The 25,358-nt window shown below is 38.9% G+C and overlaps 1 protein-coding gene across 6 annotated transcripts in view; it reads right to left on the bottom strand.

Moving 5' to 3' along the window:
• The window catches only part of RBMS3 (RNA binding motif single stranded interacting protein 3), a 638,647-nt gene that overhangs the window by 561,111 nt on the left and 52,178 nt on the right, over positions 1-25,358 (bottom strand). For all 6 annotated transcript variants that reach the window (XM_006158950.2, XM_006158951.2, XM_027775939.1 and 3 more), the window contains exon 2: positions 18,293-18,351. In XM_006158950.2, coding sequence (XP_006159012.1) covers positions 18,293-18,351 — 59 coding nt within the window. The remainder of the gene's footprint in view (positions 1-18,292; positions 18,352-25,358) is intronic.

Genomic DNA, 25,358 nt, shown 5'->3' with positions numbered 1-25,358 from the left:
GGGGTGATTTCTCGTTTTCTTTCTTTCCCTCTGGTGAGTGCACATGACCTATAGAAAAAACCTCTCAAAAAAAAAAAAAAAAAAGAAATAATAAGCAAATTCAGTAAAAGTGCAGGATTCAAATTTAGCATATGAAAATAAGTTGTATTTCTGTACAATAGCAATATACTATCTAAAAGGAAATTGAGAAAACAATTCCATTTACAATACCTACAAAATAACAAAAATACTAAATAATAAAGTAAAAACTTTACCAAGGAGGTGAAAGACCTGTAAACTGAAAAATATGAAACAGTGATTAAAGAAACTGAAGATACAAATAAATGAAAAGATACCCAATGTTATTAATTAGTATAATTAATATTCTTAGAACATCCATACTACCTTAAGAAATCTACAGATTAGATGCAACCTCAGGCAATATTCCAACAATATTTATCACAGAAATAGAAAAAGAAGTCCTAAAATTTGTGTGGAACCCCTGAAGTCCCTGATAACCAAAACAATATGCAAAGAAACAAAACAAACAAACAAAAACAATGCTGTAGGCATCACATTACCTGACTTCAAAATATACTGCAAAGCTATAGTAATCAAGATAGCATGGTACTGGCATAAAAACAGACACATAAATCAATAAAGCAGAGTAGAGGATACAGAATAAATTTATGCTTTTAGGGTCAATTATTAGTACTTTTTTAAAAAGGTGCCAAGAACAAACACCGGGGAAAGTACAATCTCCTTAATAAATGGTGTTGAGATGATTGGATATCTACATGCAGAAGAATTACATTAGATCATTATTTTACAGTAGTTATAAAAATCAACACAAAATGGTCTAAAACGTAAATGTAAAACTATGAGAAGAAACAGGGGAAAAGCTCCATGACATTGATCTAGATAATAACTTTTTAGATATAACTCTAAAAGCATAGGCAACAAAAGCAAAAATAGACAAATGAGATTCTATCAAACCCAATTATCAATAAATGTTCACTTTGTTTCCACGCTGTGTGGCCCCTACAAGAAAATGATAAGGACTAGAGTATTTTAAGTGAGTTGTTGCTCTCTGGACCAAGGACTGAGTCAACACTTCATGATGCATGTATTATCCAGGAAGTGGATTTTTTACCCTACTGACTGGAACAGTTCAGATGTATGTGTGACCTGAACAAAACATCAATCCCAGTTCCTGGCTAGTGAGAGGAAAGCATTTCCTCTTTAAACATAGAGACCAAGTTTGTATTTTTGGAGTGGATCTGAAGGTCACAGCCTCTCGGTATTTCACATGTGTGCAGTTTGCTAATGAGGACTGGGAATTCTGAACATAACCATCTACAAATTGTTTAGAGAACAAAGCCCAAATGAAACCATGTGTAGTACAGAGCATCAGATAATACTTTAACTCTTAGTTAAATCTAAATGAGGAAGACTTCATCTTTTTCCAATGTTTATCCAAAAAATTTAAAAGTATTGGCAATGTCAAAGCTAACTAATTACCATGGAGGAACAGGGATGCCATGCCACAAAGACTATTATAATTTCTAATGCAGAGACACGTCACCATTACCTATTGAAAACAACCTTTAGCTTGATAAGAAACAGGACCAAATATATCCATTTCCTGCCTGAGAATTGCCAGATTTTAGTTACAAATATAAAATGGCAGTTTTGTTGTCACACTGATTTCTGCAAAAATCCTATCAGCAAAGTTAAACTTAAATGCAGGCAATTATGTTTGAGAAATAAGATAATTATCTTAATAGCCCCAAGAAGCAGAAAGATCTTAAAAGATCTTAAAAGATCAGAGTCTGAAAGTAAGATGTCAGGCCTTATAAAGGTAACTCTCAGGGACTAGTTGAGAAAGAGGTAAAGGTTGGATATAAGTTCTACAAAACTTCAGACTCCAACTTGGGCAGAGGGTTCTAGGGCGAGTACAAGGAAATAAAGCACATGCTTTATAACTGGATGCAAAAAAAAAAAAACACAAAAAACCAAGCATAGATAACTTAAGGTTTTTTCAAACACAGAAGAGAAAGAGAGACTAAGTAGCCTTTATATTAGAAACTAAAGACAAGTTGAGACAATAGAAAACTATGTGCATTGGGGAAGAAGGTTTTGGAAAAAAAAAAGATTAAAAAAGGAAAAACTGGCTTTAGCAGGCATATGGATGTCTTGATGGAAGAATTCGTTCCTGAATAATCTCGAAACATGAAAAATCTTTGAGATTAAACTGTATCACACCTCTAGAATCCGTACAGAAAACAGTTGTGTATTCCTAGGTACATCCATCAAAAAGATAATCACCCTAAAACATGCTTCACAACTAGTGCAAGCTATTTAGAGAAAAGAAGGGAGCCTGGATAAGTAATTGGGATAGAGTGGCCTCTTTAGAGGCCTGAACCTTATCCCCACTGAGCAAACATGGGAAGCAAGCCAAACAGAACTTAAATAAGATGAAAGAGAACATTTGCCGAGACATGCTACCACATAGACTCTTTAAGGAAGCACATGCCGCTTTCTGAGTCCTGAGAACAAGAGAAATTATCAGTCACACTTAGTCTTCCTACCACCACCCATAATTCAGTGGTTACTTTTCCACTTAAAATGTACTAAACTGGGACCAGCAGGTGGCATGGTGGTTGAGACGCTGGACTCCCCCACAGGGCCGAACATGCTTCAAGCCCCACACCTGGGGGTTTGCTTTCTCATTTTCTCTCTCTCCATTTCTCTCTGGTCAAAATTTTAAAATGTCAATAACAATAATAACACAAAGAAATTAAATTAAATCATTATTTTTTTAATATGTACTAAACTGCTGCTCACTTTAACATTAACACAGAGAGAAGGCTAAAGGTTGATCAGTGCAATGCAAGTGCAGAATTGAAGTGAACAGAAAACCATTCTCAAAATATAAAAAAGGAAAATGACTCTAAATGAAACAAAATAATCAGAATAATTTTAAAAGGAGCCTGGGTTTTCAAAGCACAAAGCTCTATGTCTTTTATATCTATATCGAATAACAGACAGAACTAGAACCCTTCATCAATACTCTGTAAAGAGTGAGAAGGAAGTGAGTGGGCAGAAAAAACCTCCATGTCTCTTTCAAATTGTCCACCTTTACATGAACTCCAAACACTGTGTTTGTGTTGGTTTGTCATGAATAAGAACCAGGAATACTTACTGGTGGCCTTCTTTATGGTAATTGTGTTGTGGGTGAGAGTCAAACAGTGCAGAGACGGAAGCTTTGGAAGGTCGAGAAACTTAGGTTTGATGCTAACAACATTCTGACACATTTTTCACCATCTCTAATAAAACAGGGATGAGTAATATGAGTCAAATAAGGATGATAATAATCTGAATGAGTTGATATCCCCCCAACTGTAGTATAAGCTATTAAAAGTTAGAGGCACACATGCCTTCAGCGGCCAAGCATGTCCACAAGTGAGTGAAGAGTTTGGTTTTAAGAAAACATGGGGTGGTTTAGTTTCCACTAAAAGGCATTCCCATCTAAATACTTTTCAGCAGTGTTGTAGCCAAAGAACATTCCTCTGCTAGACAAATTTGTCCTTCCAATGAATTGCAGGAATGTTCTAAGAGACTTCTAGACTCTATCCACTACAGTGATACGGGCTGAGTTTCACAGCCTCCTAGTCTATCTCCTGCTGTCATAACCACTGCTCACCATGTTTTCAGGACTACACAGCTCATCATCTACCCATTCTGTGTTCACTCTTTTTGTTGCTGAGTTTTTTGTTGTAGGGCACACACACTTACAAGAGAGAGAGAGACAAAATGAGGAATCACCCACCTGGGGTAGGGGCGATGACCATGCCCAATTCCTTTTCTTCCATTCTCCTCGGGATTTGGGTACATAAGCACACATGCCCAGTATGACTTTTCTTTTCTTTTCTTTTTTCATTTTTTTGAGAGATTTTTGTTATAGGGCATGTGTGTTCACCAGAGAGAGAAAGAGAAGTGAGAAATCATCCCGCCAGGGGGAATGGCCATGCCACAATTCCTTCTCCTCCATTCTCCTCTTGGGGTTTTGAACATCTACACACACATGTCCAATGTGCGTTTCAAGCTGCTGGTAGGGAACTCGAACCATAGTTGCCGTGTGGAAGTCTAGATCTTCAACCACTACCAGTCACTGACCCGAACTCAGTGTGATTTTTCAAGCCACTGGTCTGGAACCCCAATGGTGAAGTAGGCCATTTGGGATCTTGCTGCCCCAACCCTAGTGCCACTTGTTGGACCTCTTTTAAGAGGGCTTTTCGGGACCAGCAGGTGGCATGGTGGTTAAGGAGCTAGACACTCCCACATGGCTGACCAGGGTTCAAGTTCTGAATCTGGTGGCTTGCTTTCTCACTTCCTCTCTCTCTCTCTCACTCTCACCCTCTGTCTCTCTTTGGTCAAATTAAAAAATAAATGAATGAATAAATAAAATAAATAATTATTTTTTTAAAAAAAGAGGGATTTTCTCCTGGGGCAGCTAGATCCCAAATGGGAGGTCAGATACCAGGTGGCCGACAACATGCTTCAAGTCCTTCCTTCACCTGGAAGCTTGAGAAACACACTAAGTGCTTGCACATGCATGCCCAAAATTCTGAAGGGAAGGAGAGATGAAGAAGGATTATAGAGTGACCACCCCCCATGAGGGTGCTTTCTCCTCCCCTTCTTTCTCTTTTTCTCTGGACAGTATGTATGCCCTCTAGCAATAAAACAAACAAAAACAGTTTGGTTTAAAAGTCCTCAGAGGTTTTTATGAAATGTTTTGAGTGACAAGGGATTTGAGGTCAGAATATCCCAGACCAGCATATACCATGGTGATTAAGGCACTGTATTCCATGTAACTGCTTGTTTGAATCCCAGACCAGGCAGCTTGGGAAACACTCCAGGCACCTGTGCATGTTTGCCCAAAATTCCGAGGAGAATGGAAAGAATGGAAGAGAAGAGATTGCAGCAGTGTGGCTATCCCCACTGAGGGGTGCTTTCTCACTTTCTCTCTCTCTCTCCCCCCCAAAAAAAAAATAAATAAAAACAACAACAAACAAACAAACACACAGAAAAATCCCTAATTTTGCATGCAATAGTTAAGAAAACTATGGGTAATATTATGTCTTTAGATAGGAAAGTAGATGATGAAATTGTGAGTGATTTAACAAAGGGAAACATCTCATAAACATAGTTGACCACAGTGTGAGTTCTAGACCTGGTGATTTGAAAATCACTCTGGGTGTATGTGTGTCTGTGTGCACGTGCACCCAAAATCCTGAAAGAAGAATGGAGGAGAAGGGATTGTGGTGTGGTCATTCCTCCTGGAGAGTGATTTCTCACTTTCCCTCTCTCTGTTTCTCTCTGGTGAGCACATGCATCTTATGGCAAAAATCAAAATAAAATAAAATAAAAACAAGAAGTAGTAATTAAATGTAAACCATGAAGTTTTCTCTTATTCCACAACACAGGGAGAAAATTGTGTCAGTTTTTAATACAATCATCTGAAACACAGTCCTTTCATCACCAATATTTTGTGGGTAAAGAGACATTTGGGTCCACTTACAGCTACTTGCAGAATGATAACAAATGATATATTCATCTTTCAAACTCCACTTTAGGTTTTTTTTAAAGCTATGTGCATGGGGTTTCTCTCTCATATTCCATACTTTTCACTTCTTTACAGAAGGAAAGAAAACCTAGCTATTTATTAGTAACCATATAATTAACCAATAAACTAATTAGAACAGTTATAAGTACAAAATCAAATGACTATTAACCGTATCTTAACTGGTATATTCTTTCATAGTGCAATAGTTTCACAAACTAAGGAAGCAAGAGTATTTAGGTTTATTTTTTTCTCTTTACCCTTGAACTTGTAAAACAACATTCCAGAGTGAACAACATACATAATAAAGCATAAAAAGTGAAGCATTGTTTTGTTCTGTTTTATATATTTATTCATTTATTTTCAGCATCTATCCAACTCAATTAGAATGAATTCCACCACCTGCCACTGTGACAGAATGTGCTTTTTTGGTTGTTATTTTCTTCAAAGACATCAGGTTTATAGACCCTGAGAAATCCTGAAGGGCTATCGTATAGCTAGCACCAAATTGTATAAAAGAAACATTCTTTAAGTACATAGACTTTTTGCTATGGACAAAGTCAGTCTCAACAACACATATCAATTCACCAATTCTTTCAAAACTTTAAATGTACTCAGAACTGCATTAAATTATGTAAGATATCTAGTGCTCCAGACAATATGGTTTCCAGAAGAAATCCAAATCCAAACCCCTAGAAACACCCTCTTTCTTTATGTGCCACGCATGTAGCAAACATGATTCCATGTAATTTTAAAAATACTTCTCACATTGTAGGTATAAATAACCTCATTTGACAATTGAGGAAACAGACGTTCGAAGATGTTACGTAACTTATCCAAGAAAACTAAGATTTTTTTCTTAGAGATTTTCTCAGCATAGATTTTAACTGGAAAATCCTTTTCTTCAGTTTACTTATGTATGTCTTCCTGGAGCGGGACAGACAAAAAGACAGGCACCCCCACCAAGATCTCACATCACAATGCCATCTTCGACCTCAGCTCCTCGGGATCATGGGCATGCATCTGTGGGCTCCCAGGATACAGAGAGACATTGGAACACAAACCCAGGGTCTTCCCTACGGCCTCAGCATTGCAGAGTGTTATGTTACAGTTGTGCCACTGGGACTGGCCCTCAACTGGAGAATCCTTTGAGGACTGTGTCTTAAAAAAAAAAAATGCATGAAGGTTATGTATGTCTATGGCATTGCAAGTTCACAAAATTTTAATGAACTGAACCTACACGTACATGTGTCACAGCTTTTGCAAGATGCATTACTTTGTTTTGCACAATATTATAAATTCATATCACTATGTACTTTCCCATGTATGTATAAAATCATTGACAAGTGAAAACGGATAACTTGACACCAGTAAAAGGGATTAACTCCACACTAATAAAACAAATATTTTGAGCTAGAAATGATTATATGGAAAGGACAACTGTGTGAAACGGAATCTGGATGAATCTGGCATGCTCAGTGCTTTTACAAGCCTCTGGAACATAGACTCTGCCACGTTTTGGTTTTCTACTGATGTACCATCAAAGATTTTCAGAAAGACAAAGCTCCCGGAGACTATGTACCACTTGGAACTGTCCATGTCCTCAATACCTTGGAAATTGAAAATAGGGTTAACCCAGAGCCTGAGGGGTTTATAACCTAGAGGAAAGATACAAAGTAATCATAAAACCATGAGAAATGGGATAATTTATGATCTTTGATCCTGGATGGTCTTCAAAGGAGGTATTGGTGCAAAGTATTCAGACAGGATGAGGAGAGTCTACTGGGGACTTCTTAAAAAGTTGAAGTTTGGAAAAAATAATTAACATAAACTAATAGAGGCAAAAACAGAGGGCATTTTATGTGTATTGACCAAAGACACATAATTTGACCAGGTCAAATTCATTTTTTTTCCCCTAAGGATTTTTCTATAGGGCACATGCTCTTGATGGATTTTGGACATGTGCACACACACACACCTGGCATGATTTTCAAGATGCTAATTCTGGGACTTAAACTGTGGTCAACCATGTGGGCATCCAGAGACTTAAGCACATCGCCACCTGGCCCCCTAAATTGAATTCTAAAAATATGGAATCAAAGGACACAAACAGGAGAAAAACAGACTATCGACAATAGACAAAGGATTTCTGTTAAGCTAGAAGACATGGATTAGTAAAAGTAACATTCAAATCATGAGTAAAAACAATATAACTTTAGCATTCCATTTTATTTATGTTTTTTGAATTGCCAGAGGGTACATGTTCTCACCAGAGAGACAGAGGAACAGAAAGAGGGAGATAGATAAAGCACCCCACCATGGATGTGGTCATATTCCATTCTTTTTCCTCCATTTCTCCATCCTGTCAGGATTTGGAGCATATAGGCACACACTCAGTATTTGTTTAAAGAGATTTTTGTATAGAGTGCTTGCACTCACCTCAGAGACAGAAAGTGAAAAATCACCCCCAAGAGAGGATGGCTACACTGCAATCCCTTCTCCATTCTCCTCTCGGGATTTTGGGCATGTACGTACATGAACCTAGCGTGAGTTTCAAGCCACTGGTTCCAAGACTTGAACCACAGTTGGCCATGTGGTAGTCCAGCACCGTAACCACACCACCTGTTGGCCCTATATTAAGCATTTTTTAAGCCACTGGGGCTAGGATTCAAACTGCAATCTGCTATGGGGGATTCTCCTCCCTTAACCCCTGGACTATGAGGCCAGCCCTCTAGCATTTTATCTTCAAATCATTTCACATTACACAATGATGATTTAAACTTGTTTTCAATGGAATTCTTTTATTTTGGCGTATACAAAAGTGTAAGGGAGGTAAGTTACAGTATTAAATGCTGTTAAGTAGAAATTTATGCATCAAACAGCAATGTCACCTGCTATATTTGCTTGTAGACAGTTTATTGCTTCATATGTATATTATCAGTAAAAATGTGCAAAAGTGGAGTAAATGCATAGCTATAAGACACTTTTGAAGGATCAGCAGGGGGCATGGTGGTTAAAGCACTGGACACTACAACATGGCCATCCACGGTTCGAGTCCCGGACCTGATGGCTTGCTTTTGCACTTTCCCTCTCTCTTTCTCTTTCTCTCTCTCTCTCTGTGTCTTGTCAAATTAAAATAAATGAATAAACTTAAAAAGAAATTATTCTTAAAAAAAAAAAGACACTTTGAAAAACAATGTACAGATGTATGACTCTAAAACCCTAAGTGCCCATTTTGTTTTACATTTATTTTAAAGACATATCAAAGTACATGACATAATAATAGTAAAATAATCCTCTGAACTACTTAATATCCTAATATTAGAAACAGTAGGTTTGAAAGGATTATTTCTGGCGGGGGCAATGCCTTTAATGTAGTTGTCTGGCTGAGTTGAATACAACCAATGAAGACTGTTGACCATCAAAGTGGATATTCTTCCCTTATTCTGGCTCTAAGACCATAAAAACTGGCATTTTGTCAAAAGAGGCCCAGAATGAAAATTCCATGTAAAAAGTACCTACAGCACACGTCTAAATAAACTGATGCACTGACTGAAGGGGCCAAAGTTCCTGTGTAAAGTACCTTTTCTGAAAGGAAAACAAAGCCAGTATCAATACCTAATGAAGCAAACATCCCACCTTCTCTACTAATCACCTGGGACTAGTGGCAATAAATGCCAGCCGAGATTAGAATAAAATTTACCAAAGAAGCTTAGGAAAATAGCATGCACTTCATACTCCAAAGCAAAATGTAATCATTATAAAATACAACGGTTTTTGTCTCTTTCTTTTTTTTTTTTTTTTTTTGGAGCCTAATCTCATTATTTGAAAATTTAATAAATGTGTTTTTCAGGCCATTTTGCTTCATGAGCTTCTTGCTCAATAGACTGTGAGCCCACCTGGTGGAGGTACCTATTCCTCTCAAAATGTAATTCCTCAGACTCATAAATTTCACAGAACATTTATTTTCGTTTGCACGGCTTTCAGGAAATAAAAAGCACTGGAAAAGAGGCTTTCCATGGCATTCGATTTCTTCTTTTCCTTGCTTTGTTCCCAGGTGGACTAGCTCAGGGTGGGTTTGCTCTCTGCCAGAACTGAATAATTCTCTTTCCACCAATACACTCCACCGCTGGTGCCTGTCAGCATCGCTTGTTAGGCAGGGTCTACCTCATATCCTGTAATGACTCTACCTAAAAGGATGACAAGATGTGACATTCACCCTCCCTTCAGGTTCCTGGGTTTAAACACAGAATCTGCACTTCCTCACTCACTATATAAATAATCTCTGTCTGTCTGTACAAAAGAAAATAAATAAAATTGATTCACTTTAAATTCATCTCAATGTATGGCCTCACATTTAGTCAACTAGACATGCTTTTAAAAAAAAATGTACAACCTGGGGCCAGCAGGTGTTGTAGTGGTTAAGGTGTTGGACTCCCACATGATTGACCGTGGTTCAAGTCTAAGAGCCAGAAGCTTGAAACTCCTGCAAGGTATGTGTGCATTCATGCCAAGGATCCCAAGAGGAGAGTGGAGGAGAAGGGACTGTGGTGTACCCATCCCTGAGGGGCAGGTGGAGTGAAAGGGGTGGTGCTTTCTCACTTTCTTTCTGTCTCTGTCTTCAAAGAGTGCACAAGGCCTATAGCAAAAATCTCTCTCTCTCTCACAAACAAACAAACAAAACAACTGGGCTGGATTCATGGTCTGATGATTTTAGCAGTCAGAGCCCACATACATGGCCAACCCTGTGGTTCGATTCCCAGATCCAGTGGCTTGAGAACTTGAAAATCAGGCTAGTTGCATGCTCATGGGTTCTCCAAATATTGACGGGATGGAGAAATGGAGAAGAATAGAATGTGGTGTGACCATTCCCCATGGGGAGTAATTTCTCCCTCTTCCTCTCCCTGTGTGTTTCTCTCTGGTGGCCACATGAGCCCTCTGACAAAATTAAAAACAAATGATTGTATCGTAGAACCACTGAAGGAGTTCAGCCCCATAACGGCCACATCCCTCTCTGAAACAATCTAGGTGGCCTCTCACCCATGCTATAAAATGAGTCTAATACGTCAACTTACTTCTTTTACAGTAGACGTAACAATTTATGATTTCATTTAATTAAGAGTGAATGACACACTTCATGGATGATTTCAGAATTTGGGATACTTGTCTCCAACTCTGACTTTAAGAACCCAATGAAATACCACGGCAGCATAAAGTCCCATAAATATAATTCCACCAGCCTGTGACAACAAAGGTCAAGGAAATATTTCAGGCTCTTAGAAGCAAGCTGGTATGTTTGGCATACTCTAACTACTCTTATATCTTATGGCTGTTGGGCATGGAAACTTTGTATGGAATACCCATTACTCATTCCCTCTGCTCTGAACACATAGCCTGTCAGGAAAAAAAAAAGAAAAAAAGGAAAAAAAAATTGGGGTGGGAGAGTAAGAAAAGTAAAGCTGTTGATTTAAAAAGCAGGAAAAGGCAGAGACAGTGAATTCATTGCAGATTTATGCTTTGTTTTCAGTAGCTGTTTTCATTGAATTTTCCCTGACTTTTTTAAATTAGCAAATACACTTAAACTAGGAAAAGAAAACACATGGGGGAAAAAAAAAAAGTCAAGCAGTGCAAATCTCCGTGGCTTGCACGCTAGCACTGGGTTAGGTGCTGTGTGTGAACGTCTGAACAAACTCTGGTCTGGTTTTCATTAGTCCCCGTCCGGAGCTGCCACCTGCTTCGTTCAATCATTTCTGGTCATTCTGGCCTGATGGCGACTGTTTTGTTTTAGACTGCCATGTCAGACAGAATGAAAGTGGCTGTGGCCACCACCCAGGAAAGAAGAATCTTGAAAATGAGAGACGATGTAGAAAAATCTCCCGATGAGTCCTTCTGGAGTAGAAAGTGAGTATGTGCTCATCTCAGACTGACTACTGTCCTTAACTTAAAGCGTCAGTTACAGGCAAGAACAAAGGCCTTTTTTTAAAATATCAGAATGAAATGAGAGTCCTCCAGGTTAACAGATCAAGGTTCATTCTCCAGGCTTTTCTTTTCATCCTTAAGGAGACACACAAATTGGGTTGTCCGGAAAGACGTGACGCATGGCATGTTTTTGCGAGGTAAACATAGAAACGTATGTCATGACTTTTCCTGACAACCTAATACTTTCTCATCTCTCCTAACTGTGAACTTGCATAGGATAGGCTGCATGGGCAAGCGCTCAGGAATAAACGAATTTGCGTCCTATCTTTCAAAACAAAAATAAACAGATCCTGTCTTTATAATATTTGGTTTTAATTGCATAGCCTTCTTCAGGAGGCAAAGTTGCAAATGATTCAGAAGCAAGTGTCTCTGAGAAGACCGAATCGCACTTGTGTGTCCTAAAAACAGGCTCTAGGCTTGGTGAACTGGTTTGAAAAAGTCACCTCACACACCCTCTCATTTCTGTCCTTACAAAGGCAGTCGTCAAGAGGGACTCAACTTCGGCCTATTATTTAAGGAAATAAAGCATGACATTCTCTCTGAATTCCTCGCTATTGTTATCTGACATTACATTACAAAAACAAAAAAGGTATAGGCACGAGTTATTCTGGTTTCCTAGAAAGGGCAACCAAAATATAAACAAAATTGAACCCAAGCTCAGTTTTTCCAAGAGCTGTTTTGTCTTGCCTGAGAAGACAGAACAGATTTAGAAAAACAAATGTTAAGATAATAATGATGTATCAGGACCAGCAGTTGGCGTAATGGCTATGTCACTGAACTCCACGGTTCAAGTCCTGGAACCAGTGGCTTAACTTCACTCCAGGTATGTGTGTGTGTGTGCCCAAGATCCCAAGAGGAGAATGGAAGAAAAGGGACTGTGGCGTGGTCATCCCCCTGGGGATGGTGCTTTCTTGTTTTCTGTCTCTCTGTTTCTCTCTGTCTTTCTGGTGAGCCCAAGTGCCCTATAGCAAAAAACTCTCAAAAAAAAAAAAAAAAAAGGATAATAATGATATATCACCTCTAATACCATCCCTTTACCCCATATATTTCTGTTGGACTTGCTATTACCAGTATTCCATACAAATGTAACATGAATGGTTGTCAAGAATCTTCCACACATTAACTTATTTAATCACCATAACACCCTCAGAATGAGGGCTCTATTATTATTATCATTATATAAATGGGAAGATTAAGGCACAGTAGAACTGAGTAATTCATCGTAAGTCACACAGTTACTAAATGGAGAAGCAATATTCAAACCAGGGCATCTGGCACCACCACAGCCATAACCATTCATCCTGACTCTCAACTATTTACCTAGGTCCACACTGAGTGCAGACAGTACTTTATTTTCTTCTATATTAATTTAGCTTCCTATAGCAAACATTTTCCAGGGGTTGACATGGTCTCATCCTTACTATTATTGTCTTGATCGCTACGTAACACCTGTGTATGCTCTGTAAACTGGAATTCAAATGTTTCCTGTATTTTTTCCTAGTTTGAAGAATGAGAAATATTTGCATAAAATATTTAGGACTATGTCTTCAGTGGAATTACTAGTATCAATGGTATGCCTTTATTTATTTATTTGGAGAGGTTTTTGCCATAGGGCGCTTGTGCTCACCAGACAGACAGAGAGAGACAGAAAGCGAAAAATCACCCCCCAGGGGGGGATGGCCACGCCACAATCCCTTCTCCTCCATTCTCCTCTCAGGATCTTGGGCACATATGCACACGCGCCTGGCATGAGTTTAAGCCACTGGGTCCAGGACTCAAACCGCGGTTGACTACATAGGAGTTCAACGACATAGTCATTACACCAACTGCTGGTCCCTCCATACTGATTTTTTTAAAAAGACTATCAATTTAGCACACTACTGATAGAGAGTGGACGAACCAGTTTTAGGTTAACCAGCACTGGAGGTCTGCATGGTTTGCTATTTGGCTGGATGTGAAGGATCACTACAAATTGCTTTAATTGTCATGCTTCTTATCGCTACTTATTGTGCCCTGAGGACACTCTATCTCTTTGAGGTCTATAAAGGATCTTTTGTTGCTGTGATTGTTGCTTCTTCTCCCCGTAGCCCTTTTAAGTCTTTGCTCCTTTCTCAGGATGGCTTCCCTCCTACCTAGAGTCTCCATGTAAAATCTCACTTTATCCACCTTTATAACCAGCAGATCTTTATTTTCACCGTGGTCTAACAGACCCTTAAAATCATTCCCCATGGTTTTTCCACAAACATATCTAGACTAGATCCTTTTTTCTAGCAGCACTGTGATGATTCACTTAGATGATTCCAGGAATCACCCGGATGATTCTGTCATACTCTTAGTGCTTTGAGTGATTCGATGACTCCCTATTTTCCTCCCAACCTCAGCAACTTGCGCCATGGTCATCATTAACAATTATTAACCACTTTCCATGAATGCAGTTGTGTCTTCCTAATCAGATCCACTTCTTCTAAGAGGTCCCTTCCTCCCTTTCCTCTTTCTTTCCTCATTACTCCTTTTCATCTCTTTTTCTCTTACTCCTGCTTGTCTTCCTTCCATATTTATTGGCCATCATTATATGTTTCATATCGGCAGTCTCCAAACTACTATTTTTATGTTATTTTAATTTTTTAGAGAGAGATTTTGCCATAGGACATGAGTACTTGCTAGGGGGACAGAGACAGAAAGAAATCACATCCCAGGGGGGATGGCCATGCCGTGACCCTTTCTCCTTCATTCTCCTATCAGGATTCTGAGCATGCAAGCACATGCACCCAGCATGAATTTTTAAGCTGCCAGGTCCAGGATTCAAACTGTGGTCAATTATGCGGGAGTTCAGTGATGTAACCATTACACTATATGCTAGTCCTCCCAAAACTTTTTTTTTTTTTTTTGAGAGGTTTTTTTTTTTTTTTTTTTTTTTTTTTTGCTATAGGGCACGTGAACTCACCAGAAAGACAGAGAGAAACAGAGAGATAGAAAGTAAGAAATTACCCCCCAGGGGGGATGGCCATGCTGCAATCCCTTTTCCTCCATTCTCCTCTAGCGATCTTGGGCATGCCTGCACACACGCCTGGCATTGAGTTTAAGCTACCAAGTCTGGGACTCAAACTGTGGGCAACTACATGAGAGTTCAGCAACATAGCCATTACACTAACTACTAGTCCCCCCAAATCACTTTTTAAATTCATACTACCATGAATAAAAATATTTTGGAGCAGCAAACACAATAGCTACATAGTTATTTATTTACAACATGTATTTATAAGAATATATATGTGTGTATATATATATATAAGAAAAAATATATTTATATATAGAGACAAATATTTACTAAAGCAAAGAGAGATATAAAAGCAAAGAGGGATGTAAGTTTTAATATTTTCTTCTAGTAACTCTTCCAAAATAGCCTTGAACCCCTGCCAACATGTCACTTTGGACATAAGTATTCTAGACTAGAGACCCTGTCTCCTTTGATCAAAAAAAAAGAAATCTCTAGGATCAACCCCATACCTTGTGATTAAGAAAGCCAGATCCCATATGGCTGACCATAGTTTGAATCCTGGCCCTGGAAGCATGAAAGTTAGGCTGGGAATGTACGCATGCACCAAATCTTGAGAGGATGGAGAAACTGAGGAGAAGGGATTGTGGTGTGACCATGCCCCATTGAGGAAGATGTATTTTCTTTCTGTCTCTCTCTATGGCAAATGCACATACCCTGTTGCTTTTTTTTTTTTTTAATCTTTCTGGAGAGACAGGGTATTAAATAAAGTTACCATCCGTTGCTCTTCAAACATTCACAGTTATACAAGACTACAAGTTTTCCAGTTCGGCAATTTACAGTCTTGTCACCAGTGTTGCACTGTGATAAGAGATATCTGCCTCTTTGAGCCGAACTTTGCATAGAGAAGGATTCCTTCATAGTGACCACTTCAATGATCAAAAATGTAATAGAATTTATAGAGGTTTCCAGGTGTTGCTTGTCTGTTAAGGATTTTTGCATTTGATTGGTGTTTAATAATACCATTGATTGCCTGACTTGGGATATCAATTTTTTTTCTGGTTGATCCCATAAATAATGTTTAACCAAAAGATTTTGGAAATGGATTGAGTGGGTCTAAAACAACAGAATTAGCATTCTTTTTTATTTAGCTATTTAACTTTATTTATGTATGTATGTATGTATTTTAATTTGACCAGAGAGGGACAAAAAGAGAGAAAGCGAGAGACCAAGTCGCCAAGCCTGGGACTTGAACCACGGCTGGCCATGTGGGAGTCCAGTGTCCTTAACCATATGCTACCTGCCAGCCCCTGAAATTAGCATTCTTATGTTTCTACTCAACCATATGCTTCCCACAGGCTGAAAGTCACAGAACATCCCCTAGTCACGGTCCAGCTTTGTTCTCATACATACGTTCTTCTAAGATTCAGTTTTCAGTTATACACCTTCATGGACCCCACCCGAATCCACCTCTAAATTATCCTTGGGGATGTCTTCTCTTCCCTTGACTTTGGTCGCCATCTGTAGCTCTGAGCTTCCTTTTTTTTTTGAGTGGTTTTTGCTATAGGGTGCATGTCCTCACCAGAAAGACACAGAGGGACAGAAAGACAGAAGGCGAAAAATCACCCTCACCCCAGGGGAATGGCCACACCGCAATCCCTTCTCCTCCATTCTCCTCTTGAGATCTTAGGCATGCATGCCCACGTGCCCAGCATGAGTTTAAGCCACCGGGTCCTGGACTCTAACTGTGGTCGAGTACGTGGGAGTCCAGCAACATAGTCATTATGCCAATTGCTGATCCCAGTTCTGAGCTTTCTTACATGTTCCTCTTGGACAGCTCATGGAGGCTACGCCAAGACCTCTAATTCAGTATGTCCAATACATAACTGAACACCTTACCTTCAAAACCTGCTACTACAACTTCTAGACTTATCTCAGCAAATGGCACAGCTATTTTTATCCCATCATGAAAGTTTACATGTAGCCTTCACTTCTTACCACTCTCTTTGACCTTTATAGGGAGTAACCAAGTTTACCTTTGAAAACTCTCAGGCTAACTTCCTTCATTGCCCTAACAGTACCAGGATGAGAATCCTTCTTCATTTTCCACTTCAACTGGGGCTTTAAAACCAACACTGGGAATGATGGGGCAGGCCTGTAAGCCCAGGTACTCAAGAGGCTGAGGCAGCAGGATCATGAGTTCAAGGACAGTCTAGAAAACATATGAGACCTTGCACTGCCCCTTCCTGAAACAAACAAACAAACAAACAAAAATTTTTTTTTGACCTCTACTTCTCCCCTTGTAATTCAGTGTTTCTCACTTTTGCTGTGATGACTTTTCTAAAACACATATAGAATCATATGGTACCTGCTCAAAAACTATGAAAAGGTCCATGTAACATACAGAAATAAGTTCAAAATATCTAGGGTAACATTTTTAAAGCATCAAAAATATTGGCCCCTCTTCTTCTTACTACCAATGTCCTTACTGGTGCATTTTGTAATTCTAACTCTCTGGATCTACTCAGTTACATTGTGAAATTCTTTCTCCTGAATGTCAAGTTTTCCTAAGCCCACCCATTTGGACTTGCCTCATAAACTTCATTCCCCAAAACGGAATTTCTATATTCTTCTCTTAACAGTATTTGTTGGATACTTATATTCAGGTAGCTCTGTTAAACTCTCACATATATTAGAGTGATATACTGATTTCACTACGAATGTTAGGCTTAATGTCTTCATTTTCTTGGTTTCTTTTCAACTAGAAATTGAACTATTAAACAACAAAACCCACTTATTATTCTTTGTCTTATAGTACCAGTAAATTTCTGAGTTTATAGGAGACTTTTTTTTTTTAATTTCTAAATTGAATCTGACTACCATCACCCAAGCAGGTTAAGAGATATGGCTTCATGAGCATTTTCCCCCTCAAACTTGTGTGCATACCATTTATGTGAACTAGAGGTAGTATTTGGAATAATCTTGGCTCTACCACACTTCTTGATTTCAGTATTACAACAAAGACTGGATTAGAGAAACAACAAATAACATATGTTACAAGAAGCGTTCCAATTTTCCAGTAAGTACTGGGTCATGCAAGAGAAACCATATAGATTTCACAAATAATTTAATGCAACCTTTAAAAGAGTATGGGATTCCCAGACATGAAGGAACATAAGCCACAGATATAGTCAAATGACTTCAGAAATATTTCCAAGAGGAAGAAAAAGCCTGACTTAATAAGATACCAACGCTCAAATCCCACGAGACACTCACAGCTAAAGCTTAGATACAATGGGCATGTCAGTAAATTCATTCCTACGCAACCCATGTTGCCAACGCTTAAAAGAACGGGAAAATTAAAACGTGTTTTGCATGGAAAAGTTTTCCCCAGAGTTCCTTATTTTTATATAGGAAATCAATTTGCATCCCTGATGATATCATTCAAATCAGACAACCCAGAGTTGTTAGGAGGTAATTTAGTTTTATGCTGAAGCAATTTGATACTTGTTCTGATTTGTGATTTTCATTTTGTTTGTTAATGAAAAAAATTAATGAGCAATGCTACTAGAAATACAACTCGTCAAAGAATTGGCATTATTAAAGAGCTTGCCATATCGTGTCCATGTGCTCAGTGTGCATTTGGGGTCTGGACGGACATCTGCCCTGAAGGAGCTGTCCATGGAACAACTTGGACAGGTCGCCTTACATACCTTTACACTGATTGGTGTTTTTGTCAAGAATTGCCTTTGTAGATACAATTTTTCCATATCTGAAAGAGAAAGAGAAAAAAAAAATCCATGTTAGTTTAAGCCAATGAAGACATATAAAATACCTTAATGAACACTGGCGCACACACAGTTGAGCATAGGTAAACCCGGAGTGCAATCTCTGAATTCCCATTTCACACCTGGGTAATCTCCTTTCCCAATTGTCTTTAAAACTTAGGAATTTGCTGCTCTCTACTTGTCAGGCTGTTAGAGGTGGCTAAAAGGGGAGTGCGCGCGGCTCTCAGTGAGGTCAGTTGCACCCCGTAGATTCATGGAAGAAAGTGTGGAGCTTGGAACAAGGCTGAACTGGGTTTGCATTCAGCTTTGACTCCTACCTAATGTTGTAACCCTGAACAGTTAACTGAAGGTCTCCAAGCCACAGTTTTCTCATCTGTAAAAATAAGCAGCTACAGGACCAGCAGTTAGCATAATGGCTATGTCGCTGGACTCCCACATAGTTGACTGCCGTTTGCCTCCCGGACCCGGTGGCTTAAAACTCACGCTGAGCGTGTGTGCGTGCGTGCCCAAGATCCCAAGAGGAGAATGGAAAAGGGACTGTGACGTGACCATCTCCCCTGGGGGATGATTTCTCACTTTCTGTCTCTATATCTCTCTCTGTCTGTTTGGCGATCTCATGCGCCCTATACCAAAAAACTCTCAAAAAAAATAAATAAATAAATAAAAAGCAGCTACATACATCAAATTTTCTGGTTCAATTAACCTTTGTGTCTTTGGAAAATTACGGATTAGCGTCCAGGAGAAATGCTAAGAGAATATGCTGAGTCACTAGACTCTCACGGCTCAGATCCTGATTCAGCTTGGATATTTGGTTGGCTAGGTAAGTCTTAAGTGCTCTTGGCATCATTTCGTCTATAATGGCATCGATAAATCTATTAAATTATGATTTAGCAAACTATTTATTTGTAATGATATAAACATAAGATGAGGATCAGTTTGTCTTCCTTAAAGAGTTGTTGTGAGAGTTAATTGGAGTTTACCTAAAGTGCCAATGATGGTAGCTAAGTTAAGGGCCCATTAAAAGTTTACTCTTTTTCCAATTACTCTCTTTGTTATCTGCCATATAAAATATCTGTACTCCTTGGTATGCTCTGAGGGAGGTAAGAGGGTATAAAAGTTCTGCCTTAAATGACAGCTTAAAACATTGATGCTTATATTTTTCCCTTATTTTAAGTCTTATTTTATGATTTTTTTTATGTGGAATTATTGTACATCTTTACAGCATACACTATGTTTTATTTCTCCCTCTCTCCCAGCTCTTCTATTGCCCATCACCCTCCCACACTGCCTCTGGTACCGCAGTTGATCTGCATATTTATATACCTTCTAATCTTTCCATTTCTGCTATAAAATGCAGACACTCAGTGTATATTGAGTGGGGACATACAATGTCTTTCCTTCATAGTCTGGTTTACTTCGCTTAGCATCAAATCTTCCACATTCATTCACTTTCTATCAAATGCCAGGGCCTAATTTATTTTTTAAGGCTGAGTAGTATTCCACAGTGTATATATGTCATACATTTCCAAAAAATTCATCTGTTCTTGGACATTTGGGTTGATTCCATGTCATAGCTATTGTGAATAATACCTGAATAAAGAAGGATGTGCAACTGTGTTTTGTTTTGTTTTGTTTTGACTGAGTATATTCCTGTACCTTACAAAATTATCTTTTAAACAGAAAGCAAAGATACAATCATTCTCATATCAACAAAAACTCAACAAATTTACCAACACAAGACCAGTACTTCAAGAAATACTGAAAGGAATACTATACCAGGAAAATTAAGGAGAGACAAAAAGAAATAAGAGAATGGAAAACAACCGAGAGAATAGAAAACAATCAAGAAAATACCTAGCAATATGGCAGGGATAAGGCCATAAATATCAATAATAACATCGAATATTAAAGGATTAAGTTCTCCATTAAAAGACACAGACTGGCTGAATGGATTAAAGTTAAAAAAAAAAAAAAAAAAGAAGAAGAAGCCCTTATTTGCTGACTACAAGAAATGTACCTCGGAGATAAAGACTGAAAGTGAAGAGCTGGAAAAAAACATATGCAAATAGAAATTAAAAAAAAAAAAGGCTGGAGTTACAGTACTGATATCAGACAAAATAAGCTTTAAGACAAAAACTATAAGAGGCAAGGAAAGACATTATACAGTACTAAAAGGGCTAGTTCACCAAGAAGATATGACACTTACAAATATCTATGAAGATATGATGAAGATATAGATATCTTTGTTAATTATGTTTTCATTTTATCTTTTCACATATACACACATAAGTTCAAATCTTTTAAAATTTGTTTAATATTACCAAAATGACTATTAATTTATGTCTATAACTATAAAAGCTTACTCCCTCCAAACAAAAGTAAGAGAGATAGAGGCAAAAACACCCCAAGGTTAAAATCTCAATGCCGTGATCCACCCCCAGCCTCAGCCAGCCTGGGATCATAGGTGTGTGTGTAACCTACACACTCAGAACAGTCTCTGGACATGAGTCGCGAACCCCCTTGTGGGTCAACCTCACAGAGCATTGTGTTATACTGCTGCGTCACTGTCTGTTCCCCGAAATCTTTCTAAATTGCTTTCTTATTTATTATTATTGAGTTTGCTATAGGGTATGTCTGCTCACCAGAAAGAGGCAGAGAGAGAAAGAGGGAAAGTGAGAAGGCAAACCACCGGGTCAAGGACTCCAAACGCAGTCAGCCATATGGGAGTTCAGTGCCTTAACCACCATGCCACCAGCTGCCCCCCTTAACTGGTTTCTAAAGCTACTTCTGAAATTTCTTCTTAAGGTTTTTACTATAAGCTCAGTGGAGAAAGTGTACTCCCTCCAAATCCCCCACCCCAATGGGTATGCAAGCACATGTGTCCGATGTGATTTTCAAGCCACCAGGTCTGGGACCCAAACTTGGTTAGCTACATAGGAGTCTAGCACCTTAACTACCACACCAACAGATGGCCCCTGAGATTTTCATGTAAGCACCATCAAATTTAAAATTCAGCTCTACTTTTAAAAATGAAACTAAAGAGTACTGTACCTCATAATGAATTATATCTTACAATTATATCTTACAACAGTCAACGTGTGGTGTGCATATGGTTCACTGTATACAAGGTGTCCTCTACCTCATCAAGTTTAGTGTGTGCAAAAACTATCATTTTGTTACACTCTGAAAGAAATGCAAATGCTTTCTGCAGCATTTTTGAATTCATTGGCAAGCCACATATTTTCTGAAAAAAAAAAGGGGGGGGGAGATTATTTCCCAGAAAGTATTACAATATTACTATAAATGGAAAATCACACATACATGCCAAAAAGGCAAACTGCTATTTCTTGACTTCCCTATTCCTAATTATACTCTTGGCGAGACTTTGCAGTAGTGCAGAATCATAAAACAATAGAACACATCTCCGAGTACTTGACACTGCCCCTATGCTGACTGGAGTTACAGGAATTCCATCCCTTGGCTCAGTTACAACATTCTACATTAACAATTATTTTGTAAAGCGAGAATATGCTTTAAACAAGAGAAGGCACTTAATGGGCCACCGGTTACAGGGCCTGTCTGCAACTCACTCGATGACAAACTGCTACTTTCTGCATGACTGCTTCTGTATTCTCCATGCTCTGTAAAGTCAACAACGGATGCGGGTAAATACATTTAGACTATATTTTTAAAGACCCAAACTATCATAAACTCAAAAAACCACCTCTACAGTCTATCTGTGAAGAATTAAATATCTTTCTGATATTTTTATCAAAGTATACTAATAGACCAGAGTAAAAACTACGCTACCTACTAAAATTACATTTTTTTACATACACTAATAAAAATTAAGATGTCTGCGTTAAAATATATTCCTAAATATATATTACCTCACTTCCTTATTCTTCTCCATTTTAGGGTTTAGAGTCAGCACTTTAGTCTTCCTCAAGTTATTTTTATTTTAACTTTTTCCAACTAGGCCTTCTATAGGTAGAAAGCAAACTGCGATATTAGAGAAATATACGTGACCAAATGACTGACTGGTGCCAGGAAATGGACGTCTGAGTACTGATGCTGTGCGCCTCCTGGCTCCAGAAGCTTTCAGATAAATCCAATTCACTTCTCTCTGCTTTCATTTCCTACAGCTAAAAGAGATCAAATGCTATCCACCGTCGACTTCCTTGGGAGTCTGAACTTCCTGGGAGAGACAAGTGATGTAAGCACATGTTAAATTGCAATTCTTTCCAGATGGGCCTTCCCTAGCCAATCTGAGAATCTTTTTGTTTTGCCAGAGGAGACATGTACTCACCAGAGATAGATAGACAGAGAGAGAGAGAGACAGAGAGACAGAGAGAGAGAGAGAAAGCGCTCATCAATGGGGCATGATCGCACTGCAATCCTTTCTCCTTCAGCTCTCCATCCTTTCAAGATTTGAGGTATACTACACACATGTGCCTAGTGTTATTTGTTTTGTTTTGTTTTGTTTTTTTTGGGAGAGATTTTCACTGTAGGGCGCGTGCACTCGCCAGACAGACAGAGACATAGAGACAGAAAGTGAGAAATCACCCCCCAGGGGGGATGGTCACGCCGCAATCCCTTCTCCTCCATTCTCCTCTCGGGATCTTGGGCACGCACGCACATGCGCCCGGTGTGAGTTTTAAGCCACTGGGTCCGGGACACGAACCACAGTCAACTACGTGGGAGTCCAGCGACATAGCCATTACGCTAACTGCTGGTTCCCCCTAGTGTTATTTTTCAAGCCACCATGGCCAGACTTTAACTGCATAGTTAGTCATGTTGGATCTGGCTCTCTCAACCACTAGGCCATGGGGCTGGCTAGAGATGCTTCTAATACAGCTTTGTTAGGAAAATCTTTGACATGAAAAAATATACAACTCCATATCCTACTTATAGATTCACCAGTTATCCTGAGTGCTCACATGTTCTCCAAATATAGCCAACTTTCAAATAGCATTTTCTTTTTTTTTTAATTAAGTGAGAAAGCAAGCCACCAGATTCAGGACTTGAACCCTGGTCGACCATGTGGGAGTGTCCAGTGCCTTAACCACCACGCCAACCTGCTGGTCCCAAATAGCATTTTCTTTATAACTGAGGGTACTCTTTAAAAGAGGAGTATTCAGGTCAGCAGATGGCATAGTGGTTAAAGTGCTGGATTCCCACATGGTTGTTTGTGGTTTGAATCCCGAACTCGGCAGCTTGAAACTCATGCCAGGCACATGTGCATGCATGTCCAAAATCCCGAGAGGAGAATGGAGAAGGGATTGCAGTGTGGCCATCCCTCCCAGGGTGTTTTTGTTTTGTTTTGTTCTGTTCTGTGTTTTTGAAAGGTTTTTGCTATAGGGCACATGCGCTCGCCAGGAAGACAGAGAAACAGACAGAAAGCGAGAAATTACCCCCGAGGGGTGAGGGCCACGCTGCAATCCCTTCTCCTCCATTCTCCTTTCAGGATATTGGGTATGTATGCACACATGCCTGGCATGAGTTTAAGCCACCAGGTCCAGGACTCAAACTGTAGACAGCTACATGGGAGTCCAGAGACATAGCCATTACACCAATTGCTGCCCCCCCCTTTTTTTTTTTCTTTTTTTTCCTTTTTTTGCCCAGAGTGTAATTTCTCACTGTCTCTCTGTCTCTCTCTGTGTCTCTGATGGGCACACACACCTATGACAAAAATCTATAAAATAAAAAGAAGTAGTCGGGTAGTATTATACAATAACCACCCACTTATTATATTTTGAATTTTCATAACTGAATTTTATAAATTCATACATTGTCTATCAACTTTGCAAAATACTTTTACCCTAGCTTGTCAATACAACTTTTACATTTAAGCTTTTATAGAAATAGTCTGTTCTTTCCTGTCATTTATCCTTAACGTCTAATGACATTTGAGTCAAACGATATTTGTTGATACACTTGATTATTCCACATACAAGCCTAATTTAAACTAATGGCATCTTTTGTATTCCAAAGTGGAAGAGAAAATAGAGCTATTATAGGTCTACTCTTCATTAATTATGAAGATATCAAATTGGTGGGTTCTCTCTAGAAAGAATTTATTTTTAAACCCTTTTGCTGAATCACTCACTGTGTATATTAATTCTGAAAATACAGGCAGAAACTGAAAATAGAGTCTCCGCAGTCAATTAACTCTCAGCTAACTCATTTTTCACATGCCTCCTATATTGATAGGAGACTAGAAAAAGGTATCACATTTATTTGGTAAATGAAACATTATCCTTTTAGCAAATGTGGTTGTTTGCTTACTTCTAGATGGCTCCTGCGTTCTTTGCATTCTGGAGATGCTAATGAAGCATAGCATAGCTACAGTTTCAGGGACCCAGTTGGGACTTGACGGGAGACTTCTATGCTGGTCCACATCAGCCAGGTTTTGATCTACTAGTCCACAACCCGGAGCACTAACAAGTTCAATTTTAAAAGGAATGCATAATGTTTATGAGCTGAATGGTGTTTCCCCAAAATCAGTATGTTGAAATCCTAATCCCTGGGACCTCCAAATGTGACTGCATTTGGAAATAGGGCCTTTAGAGGCAATTAATAGAAAATGAGGCCCTATGGTGGCCCTAAATCCAGTGTGACAGGGTCCTTAAGAAGTGATAGGTACAAAGGGAAGACCATGGGAAGACACAGCGAGAGGAGGGCCATTTTTAAGCTAAAGAAAGAGGCCTCACAAGCAACAAGGCCTGGATCACCTACCTCCAGTCTCTAGAATGTAAGAAAATAAATGATTCTTAAGCCCCTCAGTCTGTGCTACACCTTTGTGGCAGACTTAAATATAACCATCTCTTCCCCAAGGCTGCTGGGCTTTGGGAAACGGCACAGAGGTGAGAAGATTCAGCAAGCAATTCTCCTCCTTTAAATGCTTTGCTCAATTCTATAAAGAAATTAATTATTATTCGTAGTAGTATTTTTAAATTTTATCAGAAGGCACAGGCACTCCCCCAGAGAG

Source organism: Tupaia chinensis, unplaced genomic scaffold (assembly GCF_000334495.1).
Source record: "Tupaia chinensis unplaced genomic scaffold, TupChi_1.0 Scaffold000617_1, whole genome shotgun sequence".
Lineage (NCBI taxonomy): Eukaryota > Metazoa > Chordata > Mammalia > Scandentia > Tupaiidae > Tupaia > Tupaia belangeri.
The sequence above is the reverse complement of the archived record's forward strand: the minus strand, read 5'-3'. Positions and strand labels throughout refer to the sequence as shown.